Source organism: Salvia hispanica, chromosome 4 (genome assembly GCF_029641045.1).
Source record: "Salvia hispanica isolate PSC_SH4W2 chromosome 4, Shi_PSC_v1, whole genome shotgun sequence".
Taxonomy (NCBI): Eukaryota; Viridiplantae; Streptophyta; class Magnoliopsida; order Lamiales; family Lamiaceae; genus Salvia; species Salvia hispanica.
The window spans coordinates 38,371,361-38,385,653 of record NC_142695.1 but is presented as its reverse complement, the minus strand read 5'-3'; the positions used below and the strand labels follow the sequence as shown (position 1 = coordinate 38,385,653).

Sequence of the window (14,293 nt, the reverse complement as noted above, 5' to 3'; positions counted from 1 at the left end):
TACAACATAATGTCAATGATGATAGTGGACAACATTATCACATATAACGAGTTTCTTCAGTTACATGGGTTGGAATTGATGTAGCGAGTTTCTTTAGTGACATGAGTTGTAATTGATGCAGAGGCTCATTCAATAGCGGGTTTTCGATTTTACAGTCCATTCGAGGTATTCGCAAAGGTTGGCAATGTGGCATACCGGTTAAAGTTACCGAATATTTCTCTGGTGCATCATACTTTCATATAAAAATGCATACAATTCATGCTCATGGAAATTTAAATCATAAATCATGAATTTCTACGGTTTAGAATTGTCTAATAGATTCTCCAAAAAATTATCGATTGCTTGTTTCGTCTATATGTAAAGTTCATTGCACTCAACCAAAAATCTTCTAATTTGTCTTCCGAAGTCAGGTTATGACCTCTGGGTGGCCAAGTTTGTCAAAACTGAAAAGACTAGACTATAAGAGCATCCATAATAAGGATAGTCTAACAATAGCCTAGCCAAAAACTCCTCCGCCACATCATCAGGACTAACTAGAAACTGTATGTCAACATCGTCAGGGCTAGAAACTAGACAATAGTGGACTAGAAACTGGACTAGCATTAGGACTAGCACTAGGACTAGCCACAATAAACAAAATAATAAATTCATATTATAAATTACAATCACGCAAATACGGAATTAAATTTACGACACAGATGCGAGAAAATGTAACCATTTTATTTAAGTTTAAAAAAAAGGTGGCTAGCCGACCGGCTAGCGGATCGGCGAGTTCATGCTGATCGGCTCGCCGAAACAACTCTCGCCGGTCACAATGGAGGCTAGCGGGTAGGCTAACCGATCGCGAATCGGCTAGCCTGTCCGGTAGCCTCCATTGCAGATGCTCTAAAGAAGACTGAACTTCAGTTCTAGGAGGAATTAAAATTTCATCCACTCGGGGGCACAAAAATTTGTGAGGCTTAAGTTCTGTGTCTCATATCTAGTCTCATTTTATAGAGTTATTTTGGGTCGGATTAGGTATTTATGGAGGTTGGACTTGGCCCAAGTTTGTTTGACTTTTACTAATTAAATTGAGCTTAAATTTAATTCAAGTCCAAATAGAATATTATTATCAGCTGCTATAGTAAAATAATATTGACTATCCGTCCAATCCCAAATTATGAGTTATCCGAGCTTTCTCTTTAATTTATTATTTATCGTGTTTGAGATATAAATATCAATTAATTAATGTAAGTTTGTCATTTGACTTCAATTAATTAATATCTCTTTTTAAGAATGGTCTAGTTCAAAAACTTCATTTAATATTCGTGGAATAAATTTCAAACGGACAGGTTTCTGAATAATAAAATCTTTTTTCCGAATACCTCTTAAGGATACTATCAAACTGGATTCTACCAGCACACAATTCATTGCAACAATAATATTAGTAGCGCAAGACATTGATCACCAATACTCAACACATCAGGATTCTTGGATTACGAAAATTCCGCACATTTTGATAAATCAAAGTAGAAATAAGCAATATTGTATGATCAATGTTATGTCAATAATGATTAAGAAGTAACAATCACCGAGACCTCATCTTTCTAAAATATTTTTTGTGATTTTAAAGAATTTTATGAATAAATTGACAGAGAACGAAGGGACTGATAATGGTGGGAAACTGTTAAATATTTGCATAAATAATCTCCTATAACAAGAATCAGCAAATTTTGCTTTTGCATTTCGATATTTTTAATGTTCTTCCACCGGCGGCTATAGCCAGAGTTTCGGGGCACATGATTTCAAGAGGCTTCCCACAAAGAGAAATGCCGAGAAATTATTCCTTCAATTTTTCCACAAGGCGGTAATAGCTAAAGTGATTATTCTAAAAAAATGAAATTGAAATCGAAACCACACATTCAAACCAGAAAATTGACAGAATCGGGAAAATAGCACATTGAAACCACACATTCAAACCAGAAAATTAACCACACATTGAAAAATTGCACATTCAATCGAAATTGACCAAAACTCGATTGTTTGAAACGGGAAAACCCAAAATTGGATTATGGCAGAAATCGCGACGAGAGAATGGGAAAAGTTTGTGGGAAAAACTAGAAAATGGGAAAAGTTTATAACTTTTAGGGTTAATGAATTTCCGGCGTTTTCCACGTCTCGCCATATGCACAAGATTTCGACCGGAAAACTTCAGGGTCGGGTCAAATGGGAAATTCCAACAACCTAGTAAAGTTCATGAAATTATACGCCAAAATTTTAGTTCATGGGAAAAACCGAAAAATCGAAAAAGTTTATGACTTTTAGGGCAATTTGCCCAATAAAATATCATGTACTACAAGAATAACATATTCATATCCAAAGTATGAGGGACACTGTATGTGTTTGCCTTGATGTTTCCAAACAAATACTTAGCCTGAAATTTATAGTATATCAATTCATGACCAGCCAACGTGAAATAATGAAAAACAAAAACAAATTGTGTATTCCAAGTAGAGAAAAAATTCAGTAATTCTACAACAAACTTGAAAGGAGAGTGCCTAAGCTACAGATTAGACCAAAATAAATAAAAAAGTGAGCAAAGTAAAAAAAGAAGATAGTAATTCTACCAACACTTAAATTGTACAGTGCTACTGAGATTGTGTTACCTCACTCACTTTGAGTGAAGTTTCGACCACCAAAGGGCTCATTTCTGACTTCTTTTTCTGCTTTAGAATCACCTGCCTCGGCATCACTTCTATAAGAAAGTTACCCCCATTCCATACAGTTGCTGATGCCTTGAGCAATTGGAACGTCAAGTGTAATTCATACGATAGGAATATCGGGACAGTAAGCGCTGTTGTGGCCACAGTGAACACCGCCTGAAGCAAAATGTACATAAACATCCGGTTCTGATCTCCCAGCAGACCGCTCAAGCGCCACCACATGTTGTTTGCTTTCTGTGCTTTTTTCGACAGTTCCCTGTCACACGAAAAAAATAATAATAATATTGTTGCAACTTCTATGATTTTAACAATCCATCTCATCAAGCCTCCCTATGTGAACAAGAAATAATGTGGATAATGAAACCTGTAGGAGGTCATGACTTCTGGATCCCGCAGCAGTCTCTGTTCACGTAGCACATTTACGATGAGAAAATAAAGAAGCTGCCAGACAACATAGGCTACTAAAGGAACAAAGAAAAGCCATGTCCACAGATACGATTTCGTCTCTGCATAGAGCCATGATCCTGTATGAGAATTCCCATTCTGATGCATCTCCTCGAAGAATACTGGGTCCCACCATCGGATTGTGAACAGAACAAGTCCTGGAAACCATATCTGCTGCATCAGCTAAACATGCTGGCTGGGAAACTCAATACCAATTTATTTAAAGTACTTGCAATTTTTTTTATTCAACAGGGAGAATAGCCATGCACTTTTAATCCCACAATCCAGAGTTCTAAGATAAAGAAATTGCATTACATCAAATTATGTATGAATTTCCCTAAGCTAGTAGCAAGGGTGGACAAGGAAGAGAAGTCATCATGCCAAGGTCAGAGAAATACTAGTATGTTTTTTTCCCATTTCGCAGAATTTACTGAAAATGAAAAAATGAACTGAAAATATATGATCCCATTTTCAATCCTTCAACTGCAATAAGAATGTTGTACCAAGTGCGCGCGTGGTTGATGCCTGAGGCCAAAGGTCTCGGGTTCAAGTCCGCTGTGACACGGCCTCTAAATTTCTATTCATTTATCAATAAAAAAAGTATGTTGTACCAAACACTAACTATGAGAACACATTTTTTCCTAACATTGAGGACCAGTATGTTTGTTTGTTCCTACAAGTGGAATTTTGCTTTAACAACAAACTCAGGTTCAAAACTGGATGAAACAGAAGGATGAAATGATCATCTAAGCGTAAACTACAGCCTACAGGTGCTATGTTATGTCAAAACTTAAAATAGCTTTCAACAATTCCATTCTGTCAAAGCCATTGCCATTTAAAGTTAATGTTTTCATTGTAGGCTTGGCTTTTTCACTTTTTACCATTTAACATATATAACAATAATCTCAGCAAAAGAAAACAGCCTCTTACCAGGCAAGATATGTATAAAGACGCTTACTATCTTGTCCATGGAATTGAAAACTAAGCTACAACGCCAAACGATTAGTGCCCATGCCAAGGGCCCCTGCATCCATTAATTAATATCAGAAAAAGTCCGCACGAAGCAAATCAAAGTCATTTATATGGTACAGGAATAACAGAAGCAAGTGCTTACCTCCGCAAATGAGAAGCACACCAAGAAAAGTTTCTCATTTCTGGGATAAAACAGAAGCATGATCAAGAATATTGTATTGGCATAATAGCAAAAATCCTGCATCCAATAGGAACTTAAATGAGTATCAGTAAGTCCCTCCCTTTTTTCTATTTTTGCAGTAAAAATATCGAGACCAGAACACGTGTTACCACGAAAGTAGCCAAATGGACTGACATAACGTGTATACTTTCCAATCACCAAGTAACTAAGGTTCGAAACGAAAGCTACAACGAGTGATATAGGTGTTTCAACTAGATTAAACTGAAAAGATGAGTAAGAACTTACAAGAAGATAATAGTGCAACTTCTTGTATCGGTAATAAATCCATCGAAGTGGGACAAAAATGACATAGAATAAACAATAGAGATATCGAACATCCTGTGGCCCTGATCAAAGTAAACCAAATCTATAAGAAAAGTGTAAAATGCAGCCAACATTTCCATCCCATGTAGTAGCAGTTTATACTCACTTGCACCCAAGATGAAGCAGAAGCCTCCAAAGAAAAGAACACCAAGCAAGTGTGTCACCTAACATATCCAATCAAACACTAACAAAACCTTCATACCAATCATTTCATTTCTCAACAAATTTAAATATTTAGGGAACAACAAGTGCATGAGAATCAAAGATTTACCATTTAACACAACCCACCTTATTGATGAAGTTTTCATGCTCTTCAGCCTGTTTAGCAATCTTAACGGCTTGCTTCGACAAGATCTCCTTTGTCTGCTCTGCTTGCTTCGTTAGCATCTCCTTACACTACAACAAAAAAAAAAAACCATTAAGGACATTTTTAATGCAATTCAGGACGCTAATTTGTGTTTCTAAATATACTAAGCGTCCTTGTTATTGGTGTGGAAGCGTCCTAAAAAGCAAAAGATTAAATTAATTCATCCTTAATATAGGAACGCTTTCTTTTGCGCAATCAAATCAAATCCAATCATCCAACATTATCAATATAACGATTATGTATAAAAGAAAATACCTTTGTTCGATCTTTCAACCGTTGTTTAACTTTATTACCGTATGAATCTGCGTCCACCTCCATGATTTCTTCATTCTCCGCCATTCCCCTCCCGACCGCTTCAATAAGATCCTGACGTGAGTTTTGATTCCTTCAATGCTTCTTTCTTATTCTGATTAATTAAACGTAGGAAATGCGTATAAAATTGGTAATCTCTCTGTGATGATTGTTGTTGAGTTCTTGTTAAGCTGCTAATTGTGGTTAATTTATCGCGGAACTTATTTGTGGTGGCCTCAGCCTCATGTATTAACTTCATATAGGAATAATACTATTCATTTCATTTCTTTTTCTTTTTAAAGTTATTTTTGTACACCCAATTACAACATTCCTTGAAAATTAGATTATAGTAGATGATTAAGAATGTCAGTAATAAGTAATTACTAACTGGATGCATGCAAGTTTCTACCATTTTTATGTTATTGCATGTTAATTTGTGTCGTATTTTATTTTTATAAATTATAAATAGAAGATGCACCCTCCTATCTCGTAAAAAGGTGACGATATAAGTAGAAACTAAATGTAGGCTAGCAACGTCACACATCAACAATTAATTAAATTAGCATATATATCAACTAAATGCCATGCGGCCTATTCTCCAATCGCAATATATTGGAACTTCAAAAGTTCTCTCTATTCATACATTTCCACTCTGATAGTACTATTATTTAAACTAGTATACACTCCCGTGCGATACACGGTTCAATTAATTTTACGAAAACTAATTTAATATATCACTTTATCATCACTCGAATTTGAAAACTAAAAAACTAAACTTGCGAAAAACTTAACATCTACAAAATATTTACAATAGGCATATATATAGACTGCATGTGTATTTGTTCTAAAGTTTTCATCCTACTTTTTTTTTCTTCTAGAATTCTCTACTTTTTTCTTATATATTCTATTTATTCCTAAATATTTCTATTATAAATTATCTTCAAATTTTAATTACAAAAATCAGGCTTATTATTTATTTGAACACATTCCGTACAATAAAAATACTAAAATAAGAAGACGATGAAACACTACTCAGTTGACAAAACATTTTTTCTCAATTCAATAGGTTAGGAATTCAGATCATCACGAGAATTAATAGGCAATCTTTATTGATCATTTTTTCGGAAAATAAATAAAAGATGTGGTAAGTAGGCTTAAGATGGTTTTCTCAATTTCATATACAATTGTACTTCCGCAAGTTACAATTTGTATATTTAATACTCCTATAAATTTTTTTTATTAAATAGATGTATGGATATAGCAATAATTAAGTATAAAAATAAAATTATAATATAGTAAAATTAATCACAACTAATAACTATAATGTCAATCTAGAGTAATTTAAGTAAAATGTTAAAATCAATTATGCAATTAGTATAATATTTAAAATTATATTAAAACAACAAAAACACATATATTAATTAAAACATTTTTGGATATAAAAATAACAATCTTGTTTAAACAATAAATAGTACTCCATAAAATTTAATGTCTAACACCATAAATATGAAATTATTAATATACAATTTATAATATTTAAAATATGGAAGCCATTGTCATAGAAAAAATATAATAAATATAATCTACCTTCATATTTTATCAATTTCAAAGATCTATTCCGTCTGTCCGCTATTAAATGTCTCATTTTTCCTTTTTCGTCCGTCTGCCAATAAATGTCTCATTTCTCTTTTACCATAATTGGTTGGTGTACCATACATTCCACTAACTCATTTCACTCACATTTTATTACAAAACTAATATATAAAAGTAAATCTCGCATTCCACCAACTTTTCTACCCACTTTACTTCATAAAGTCAAATAATTTCTTAAAACCCGTGTCGGTCAAATATGAGACATTTAATGGCGGACGAAGAGAGTAATTTATTAAATTAAATAATAAATTCATCACATTAATCCAAGTCATCACATAAATCCATAAGAATTTGTTATATCATATATGTCTCATAAAAAAATAATCATGTAAACCCTCCACCTATATAATTGGGTCAACTAATTAAAAAATGTATTGTTAACAAACAATTTATTAATTTATTAGGAATAGTAACTTATTCATATTAAAACATTACCCTCCGACTTCTCTTTGTACTCCAATACATCTCTACCTTATTATTTTTCCCAACATCTTTTATCTGCCTCCATCTAGCTCGGGTGCCCTTCTTCATCACCAGTTATAATCTCCTACACCTTTCTTGTCCTGCACCTGCGCAATCTATTCCATAAGCCAATTTTTCACCATCTACATGTAATAATTTCAAACAAAAATCAACTACATACCCTACATTACAACTTTTGCTATTTCATTGACTTAGGTGCTCTTTTTGCATGAAATCTGTTGTCGTTTCTTTTATAAATTATGGCAAATGACATATTGTTACCTTCATTACAACTTTTGCCATTTCGTTGACTTAGGTGCTTTGTATGAAATCTGTTGCCGTTTCTTTTATAAATTATGGAAAATGACATATTGTTCAAAAATATAGCTAAATGATTTAGATACTTTTAGTCGACATTAATTTATAATTTAGTGGATATTAATTTATAGTTATACCAAATTAATGGCATTAACATCCTCCATTTGACTACATAGTATATAAATCTGTTGTCGTAATTTATAGTTTAGTGGATATTAATTTATAGTTATACCAAATTAATGGCATTAACATCCTTCATTTGACTACATACTATATAGTTATACATTTAATGGCATTAACATTTCACTTGGCTACATAAATTATAAACATAACTTATTAAGTAATATTTATAATTATTCCCAAAATTTATACATATTCAAATTGTCCAAAACTCAGCTTTTATATATGTATAGATTTTACCGAGGATGGATACGATCTAATTCATTGAATCCAACCAATGAAGACCAGTCAAAATCAATTGGTGCTTGAAGAAGTGATTCTAAGTTAACCTACATGCGACTACACTACTTATAAAATGCAATTATCTTTGTCCCACCATATTCAAAATTATACGTTTATCTTCTTTGGATTCGTTCGTATGGGACAGCCTAACAGCCATGAGGTTGAATTATTGATGGTATGGGAGATAGAAGCTTGTGCTAGATTTTGTCTCATTTTTTCAAGAATGAATAATACTCTGAATTAAATTGAATGCTCCTCTATAGAAGTGTAAAAAAATAGCAGCATTACTTTTTTCAAATATTGAACGGAGTGGCCCTTGTTTGGTTCAAGCATTAAAAAACAAACACAAGATTGTTGCCAAGTTTTCGAGACATGCAATCTTCGAACGTTACGTTATTGAGAACTTGAGACATGCAATGTTTGAAATTCATAGTTATTCAAATGCCATCCAACACAACTGTTGTCCATTTTTTGCCACAAGAAAACGAAATCATAGTCATTCATACCTAAAGGTTGAGATCTGTAGAAATGGCACTACAAAGTTCACTCCTATATTCAATTTCAACCGTTGGCAGTGGACTTATAGTGGAACTCATCAACCGTAGAATAAACTAGACCTTCTGATTCCAAAGATGCAATAGCTTCTCTGCCAACAAACCAGAAAATCAAAGAATGAGTAACATTGATCAATTTGAGTTTGTTGGGGAGGAAAAGAGAGCAGAGGACTTACAAGATCTTATGCTCGGGAACATTTAGTTGCCTGGCAAGTTCAGCACGATGGACTCCATTTTCTTTGCCACTGCAACAATTAGAAGAGGAAAGATAGCAGCCATCAATAGAAGTGTGTGCACATCTATAATAATTATCGCTCATCAGTGACATAACCTAATAACATTCTGCTAAAAGTACACATCTTCACAGGTATTTCCTCAGCATAAAACGAAAATTTTCATTAACTGAGTATATTTATAGGTGAATACTTGCATTCCATTTTTTAGCATAAGAATGGGATGTTTTGCAAGAAATAAGAAAAACAAATAACAATTGCATTAAAAAACCCAACTAAAAGTGAAAACTGTTTTATCAGACCCAATGTTGTCAAATAGCGGCTATGGTGGGGATATGGCGCTATAGCATATAGTTTTTAATGAAAACGCCATCGCCACAACGATACATGGCATTTTTCTGTGGCGGCCGCCATGCCCGCCACGGTCGTGGCGCCATGGCGCCACCATATCCCGCAATGGCGGTATTTTAGGCCAATTTTGACTTTTTTGGTGCTAATTTTGACTTTTTAATGGGGCTTTTTACATTTTAATTGAATTTTGCATAGGCCCAAAACTAAACCAGCCCACCCCAACAATTCTAACCCATTTAATATTTAATTAAAATGAAAAACTAAACCCTAATTCAACCAACGGCTACTCCTTCCACAATCTGCCGCCCAGCCACTCGCCGCCGCCACCGTCGCGCCGCCGCCTCCAGCAGCCCATCACCCTACAGCCCCTCCTATTCACAATCTGCCTCCTAAACCCCACTCAGCCACCGCCCAGCCACTTGCCGCCGCCGCCGCCGGCCCCCTCCTATTCACAATCTACCTCCTAAAATCCACTCAAAGAAGAGGAAAGAATCTTCTACATCTAGTTCAAGTTGTCTTAGAGTTTCTAAGAAAAAGGAACCTATCATACCTAGAAAAGGGAAAGGGAAAGGGAAAAGGAAAAGGCTTGGGCTTGAGGATGAAGATGAAATGGATGTCGATGATAGTGATGATGATGAACTAGAAGACTATGTTGAGCTTGATGATTGATGTCTATTGAGCTTATCATGGTTTTATGTTTTGTTGAACACTTGAACTAAAGACTTTAATTACTAGACTTTTATATAATTGTCTTATATTTTATGCTTTATTACATTTTTTAGAGTTTTTAATGTTATATTTTTATTATTTTCTAATTTTTTGAATTATATATGAATATATAAATATTATTTTATATATTTAATTAATGACCGCCATATCCCGCCATACCGATACGCCATACCCCTGTGGCATTTTTCGGGCGAACCGCCATGGACCGCCATACTGCTTTGACAACATTGATCAGACCGTATGATTCTCCAATAAGCTAGTACTTTTGTTCTCTGATATAGCATAGTCATGTGTTGCTACTTGAAAAGAATCTTGTGTCATTCTATTTCTACTGCCTATAAAAATGTCATTCCAAATGTAAATTATGATATTAAACACATCTATTATTTGTAAGAATGCTATGGCACATAAGTAGTATCATATGTGGGGTAGGGTTCCGTGGTTTTATAAACATCAAGACCTTCAAGAATGTAAAAGAGACTTTCTGTGTGAACATAGAAGATAAAAGAACTCATTTGCAGATGCATTATAATTTGACTTACATGCATGATGGCTGTTGCATATAGTTCAAGACAAGTTTATCAATGCCCCTGATTGCATCCACATTATGTTGTGCCGAAAACTGCAACTGAAAGTATCCTCAATTATATGACTGGGAAGCATAACCATTTCCAGAATTTAACTGCGGGATATAACCTTCACATACATGATTTGATGAAGTAGGTTGGTAACCCTTTGAAGGGGTGTTAACAGATAGATTTGGCATTTGACCTGTAACTTGGGGAGCATCCTGCATCTTCTACAGAGAGAAAAGTGGGGGAAGAGGAAGTAAAAGAAACAAAACGAAACAAAACATTAATCAGGAAGTATTCATTTGATTCCAAATCACACAATAGGAGTTCTCATCAGTTGATATCATACCCGTGTTCTAGTGTTGTAGCAATGGACATACATGCACTCAGCAAAGTGGTTTGGAATCTCATTATAGTCCGTGACACTCCTGATAGTAGCAGCACATATAATTAATAGTACTTTTCACGAATGAATTGAAAAACTACAAGGATACAACAAAGGGTTAGCGCCTGATATCACACAACTATCTGAAATATGGTTTTTTTCCCCACGAACTTTGAAGTTTTAGCGAAAAAAAACCATGAACTTTGCAATGGGTGCCAATTTTCCACCAACATCAGGTTCCACTAGTTAAAAATGATGTGGAAATGAGATGCTATGATTTTGGTGACATGCAGATGTCATGCCAAAATCACCACCACAGCCGTCTTCATTGCCAGAATGAGAGTAACAAAGTTTCTGGAAGATCAAAAAACAGTAGCCACCCAACAAAATAATGGTGCCAAAAATCAGCAAAACCAACAAACAAGAAAATCAATTGTTAGGCCTACATAGCATACAGATCCAAATCCTCCAGCAGAGAAAAAAATTAATAGCAAAACAGAGGGCACCATCAAACACAAATCAAAAGCCGCACACACAAATAAAATCGTAGTATTCCTTATTACTCTTAATCTGCTGACTAAACCCACCTGCTTCTCACTAGCCAAAAAACAAACCGGTAGATGATCAGAATCCATTTTTGAAGGTTGATTAGGCTTAGGATAACTTTGTGCATACTGAGAAAACTGTTGGCCAGGCATACTCTTGCTGCCATCCAGATGAAGACCAGATTGTTAAAGCTTGCCTCCAACGTCCCTAAACTCTAGGCTCGCACTTTTTCCCATCACGAGAGAGAGATTGAAGAACAAAGAGAGAAGAAGAAGAAGAAGAAGAAGAACAAACGAATTTTAACTCATAATATGACATCGTTTTGGTGCAACGGCTGGCGAGTCCACCTCAACATCTCGCTGTGCCACGTCGGATCCAATTTGCGGAAAAAATGATATTGTTGGAAATTGGCACCCCACAAAGTTCATGGTTTTTGTCAACTTCAACGTTTGTGGGAAAAAATCATATTTCATATAGTTACTTGATATTATGCACTAAAAACCCTACAACAAAAAAGACTCCAATGCAGGATTTGAATAGCAACTCTATTAACATGCAGAACCGGCTAAAGATAACTCCGGGCAATATTTTTTAGATTGTTAGCAAATCACGTGAAGTAAAAAATCAAGCTAATCATAACAGAGTAATGCCTTAACTAAGACTGAAGTGCAATTTCTTTTCTGCACGAATCAGGTAAATGAGGCATGATATGGAAGGAACAATCTCAAGGACAAATTAAATAACCACGTACCTCACAGAGTAAACAATCAATTGTTTTTTCCCTTGAAAGCCCTTCAAATGCCCATGAACCTTAACATATGTGCCATTTCTAAATTGAGCCGTAAATGAAAGAGAAGTTAGAAAATCCAGGGTTTGAAATTATCAGCCATAAAAAGATGAATTTGAGTGCAAAAGGGATTACGATAGTAGCTCCATTTCCTTTGTATCAACAGGTTCTTGTACCCTAAAATGTCCATAGACCACAAACAAGTCATTGGAACGTGGACATTACAGCATAATAGTAACACTCATCAAGCATGAGAACTACAATAAAATAATAAAGGACCCCTAAGGCATACCATCTATGGCAGTCGATTCGGCCAGTTCCATCATCAAGTGTGAAAGAAACATCAGTCACCCTTTCAGTTTTCTCAAACACCAATCCAACCAATTTCACCTAAATGCATTATAGTTAAAATATCAAATCAATGAACGAAGTTAAACTCAAATAATACTACTAATCAGTGTTTCTCGTAGTTAAAACTCAAATATTACTCAATATATCTACGTCCAAAACAAATATATATAGAAAAACATAACCTACGTTGTTCACTGATACTCCATCAATCAAAAAGTTTGCCTTATCATCACTCGCTTGAAAAGCTTCTCTTATTTGCTTCACCGTCAGTGGAAGTAAACCTTGTGCCTCACGATTCTGCATAAACTCCAGCACAAATGAAACAATATTACCAAAAAAATCAAATCGAACATAAATCGCCCAAACCAGAACGGAAAACAGAAAATCTTACCGATCGTTCGAAAATGCATATGAATTACGAATTGCACTTACCAAACTGGCAGCTTAGGGTTTATAGAAAAGGTTCAGAGACGAAACAAGTATGGCATAATTAAGTTGCAACAAAAATATAAAAAAAGAAAATGGGTAAGAATGAAATTATGCGTTTGCGAATCCGCACCTTGGCCGGAGAGAAGGAGGGATCGGCGGTTTGGGTAGCCTGAGAAGGCATGAAGCCGCCGCCGGAGAAGGCAGCGCTGCCGTCAAATTCGCTGTTTCCGTACATTTGTATTAGTAGTGCGTCCGGCGCCGCGCCGATTAAGATGTATTGTAGCGGCTGAAGCGAAGCACGAGAGGAGTGATGATATCGATATCAAGGGATTATACACTTCCCGCCATATGTTTTTTCTCAAATGCTTTATGTTCAATTTTCGACCTAGGTTTTTTGTCATTTTTTTTAAAAAAATTCGCTGCTTTCTTTTTCATAATTTGGGTGGTTTCTATTTGCTTTTCTAATTAATTGTTGTTCTGTACTTCTGTAAGTTTTATTCCACTACTTTATCGAATTATGGATACGCCACAACTAAGAAATAAATAAAATAATAAAATTAAAAACCTTTTTTTTATAAGAATCTCCAAAATTAGTCTAACACTTATTCTTATAAAAATAAAATAACATAATATAAAACATTATAATAAATAGTATAATAAGTGATCTATCCCACGTAAAAGAGAACACAAAATATAAAATTAAATGAAATATTAAAAAAAATGGAAGAAATAGTACGTGAATAAAGACCTCTTCGAGACCCTATTTATAAATATAGGCAGAGCACAAAAAATTATTCAAAATCCCCGAACAAAGCTGGCGGGTGCAAACCCAGCGAGTCGCTTGGTTCGCACTGCTTTGAGCAGCCTTTGTCAAATGACCATAATTTCTTCATTCGGAATCTGATTGAGGCGAACAGAGTACTCACGCAAAGTTCTTTCGATGATGAAGACAATAGTGGTCTTAGAGGAGTATTTAGACACCATCTTCACAGGAAACGATCGGTTTGAATCAGCCCCAGTTTTTGTTTGGCTCATTTTATGCTTCTCTTCTCCTCCTGGTTTGACGCTTCCCGAATTCAAATCATATTGCTCTGACCAATTAAAATTTTAATCAATTGACTTTCAAAATTTATGAGACAGC

At 34.8% G+C, this 14,293-nt stretch overlaps 2 protein-coding genes across 5 annotated transcripts; both read right to left on the bottom strand.

Moving 5' to 3' along the window:
* Nucleotides 1-2,426: 2,426 nt before the first annotated feature.
* On the bottom strand, nucleotides 2,427-5,555 carry LOC125191946 (glycerophosphocholine acyltransferase 1-like). Its single transcript, XM_048089380.2, has 8 exons — nucleotides 5,285-5,555; nucleotides 4,951-5,058; nucleotides 4,769-4,826; nucleotides 4,585-4,685; nucleotides 4,261-4,356; nucleotides 4,077-4,170; nucleotides 3,067-3,304; nucleotides 2,427-2,958 (listed from the first exon to the last, which is right to left on the bottom strand). The coding sequence occupies exons 1-8, from the start codon at nucleotides 5,366-5,368 to the stop codon at nucleotides 2,628-2,630; spliced, it is 1,110 nt and encodes a 369-aa protein (XP_047945337.1). The 5' UTR covers nucleotides 5,369-5,555; the 3' UTR covers nucleotides 2,427-2,627.
* A 3,068-nt stretch (nucleotides 5,556-8,623) lies between these two features.
* On the bottom strand, nucleotides 8,624-13,531 carry LOC125192391 (replication protein A 32 kDa subunit A-like). Of its 4 annotated transcripts, none has more exons than XM_048089930.2 (10): nucleotides 13,283-13,531; nucleotides 12,910-13,020; nucleotides 12,665-12,762; nucleotides 12,508-12,549; nucleotides 12,337-12,414; nucleotides 11,004-11,082; nucleotides 10,789-10,878; nucleotides 10,625-10,704; nucleotides 8,946-9,014; nucleotides 8,624-8,861 (listed from the first exon to the last, which is right to left on the bottom strand). In XM_048089930.2, the coding sequence occupies exons 1-10, from the start codon at nucleotides 13,385-13,387 to the stop codon at nucleotides 8,777-8,779; spliced, it is 837 nt and encodes a 278-aa protein (XP_047945887.1). In that variant the 5' UTR covers nucleotides 13,388-13,531; the 3' UTR covers nucleotides 8,624-8,776. The 4 variants fall into 4 exon arrangements, with proteins under 4 accessions (XP_047945887.1, XP_047945886.1, XP_047945885.1 ...); XM_048089929.2 differs by having other exon boundaries at nucleotides 10,789-10,881; nucleotides 13,283-13,530; XM_048089928.2 differs by having other exon boundaries at nucleotides 10,625-10,710; nucleotides 13,283-13,530.
* Nucleotides 13,532-14,293: the final 762 nt, after the last annotated feature.

Excerpts from the sequence above, each read along its gene's own strand:
- LOC125192391 (XM_048089927.2), bottom strand. The coding sequence starts at position 13,387 with ATGTACGGAAACAGCGAATTTGACGGCAGCGCTGCCTTCTCCGGCGGC. Across the intron at positions 12,763-12,909 it reads ATGGAGTATCAGTGAACAAC|GTGAAATTGGTTGGATTGGT; the intron begins GTAGGTTATGTT and ends TAATGCATTTAG. Across the intron at positions 11,083-12,336 it reads TTGATTGTTTACTCTGTGAG|GAGTGTCACGGACTATAATG; the intron begins GTACGTGGTTAT and ends TGCTACTATCAG.
- LOC125191946 (XM_048089380.2), bottom strand. The coding sequence starts at position 5,368 with ATGGCGGAGAATGAAGAAATCATGGAGGTGGACGCAGATTCATACGGT. Across the intron at positions 5,059-5,284 it reads GGTTGAAAGATCGAACAAAG|TGTAAGGAGATGCTAACGAA; the intron begins GTATTTTCTTTT and ends TTTTTGTTGTAG. Across the intron at positions 4,686-4,768 it reads CTGCTTCATCTTGGGTGCAA|GGCCACAGGATGTTCGATAT; the intron begins GTGAGTATAAAC and ends TACTTTGATCAG.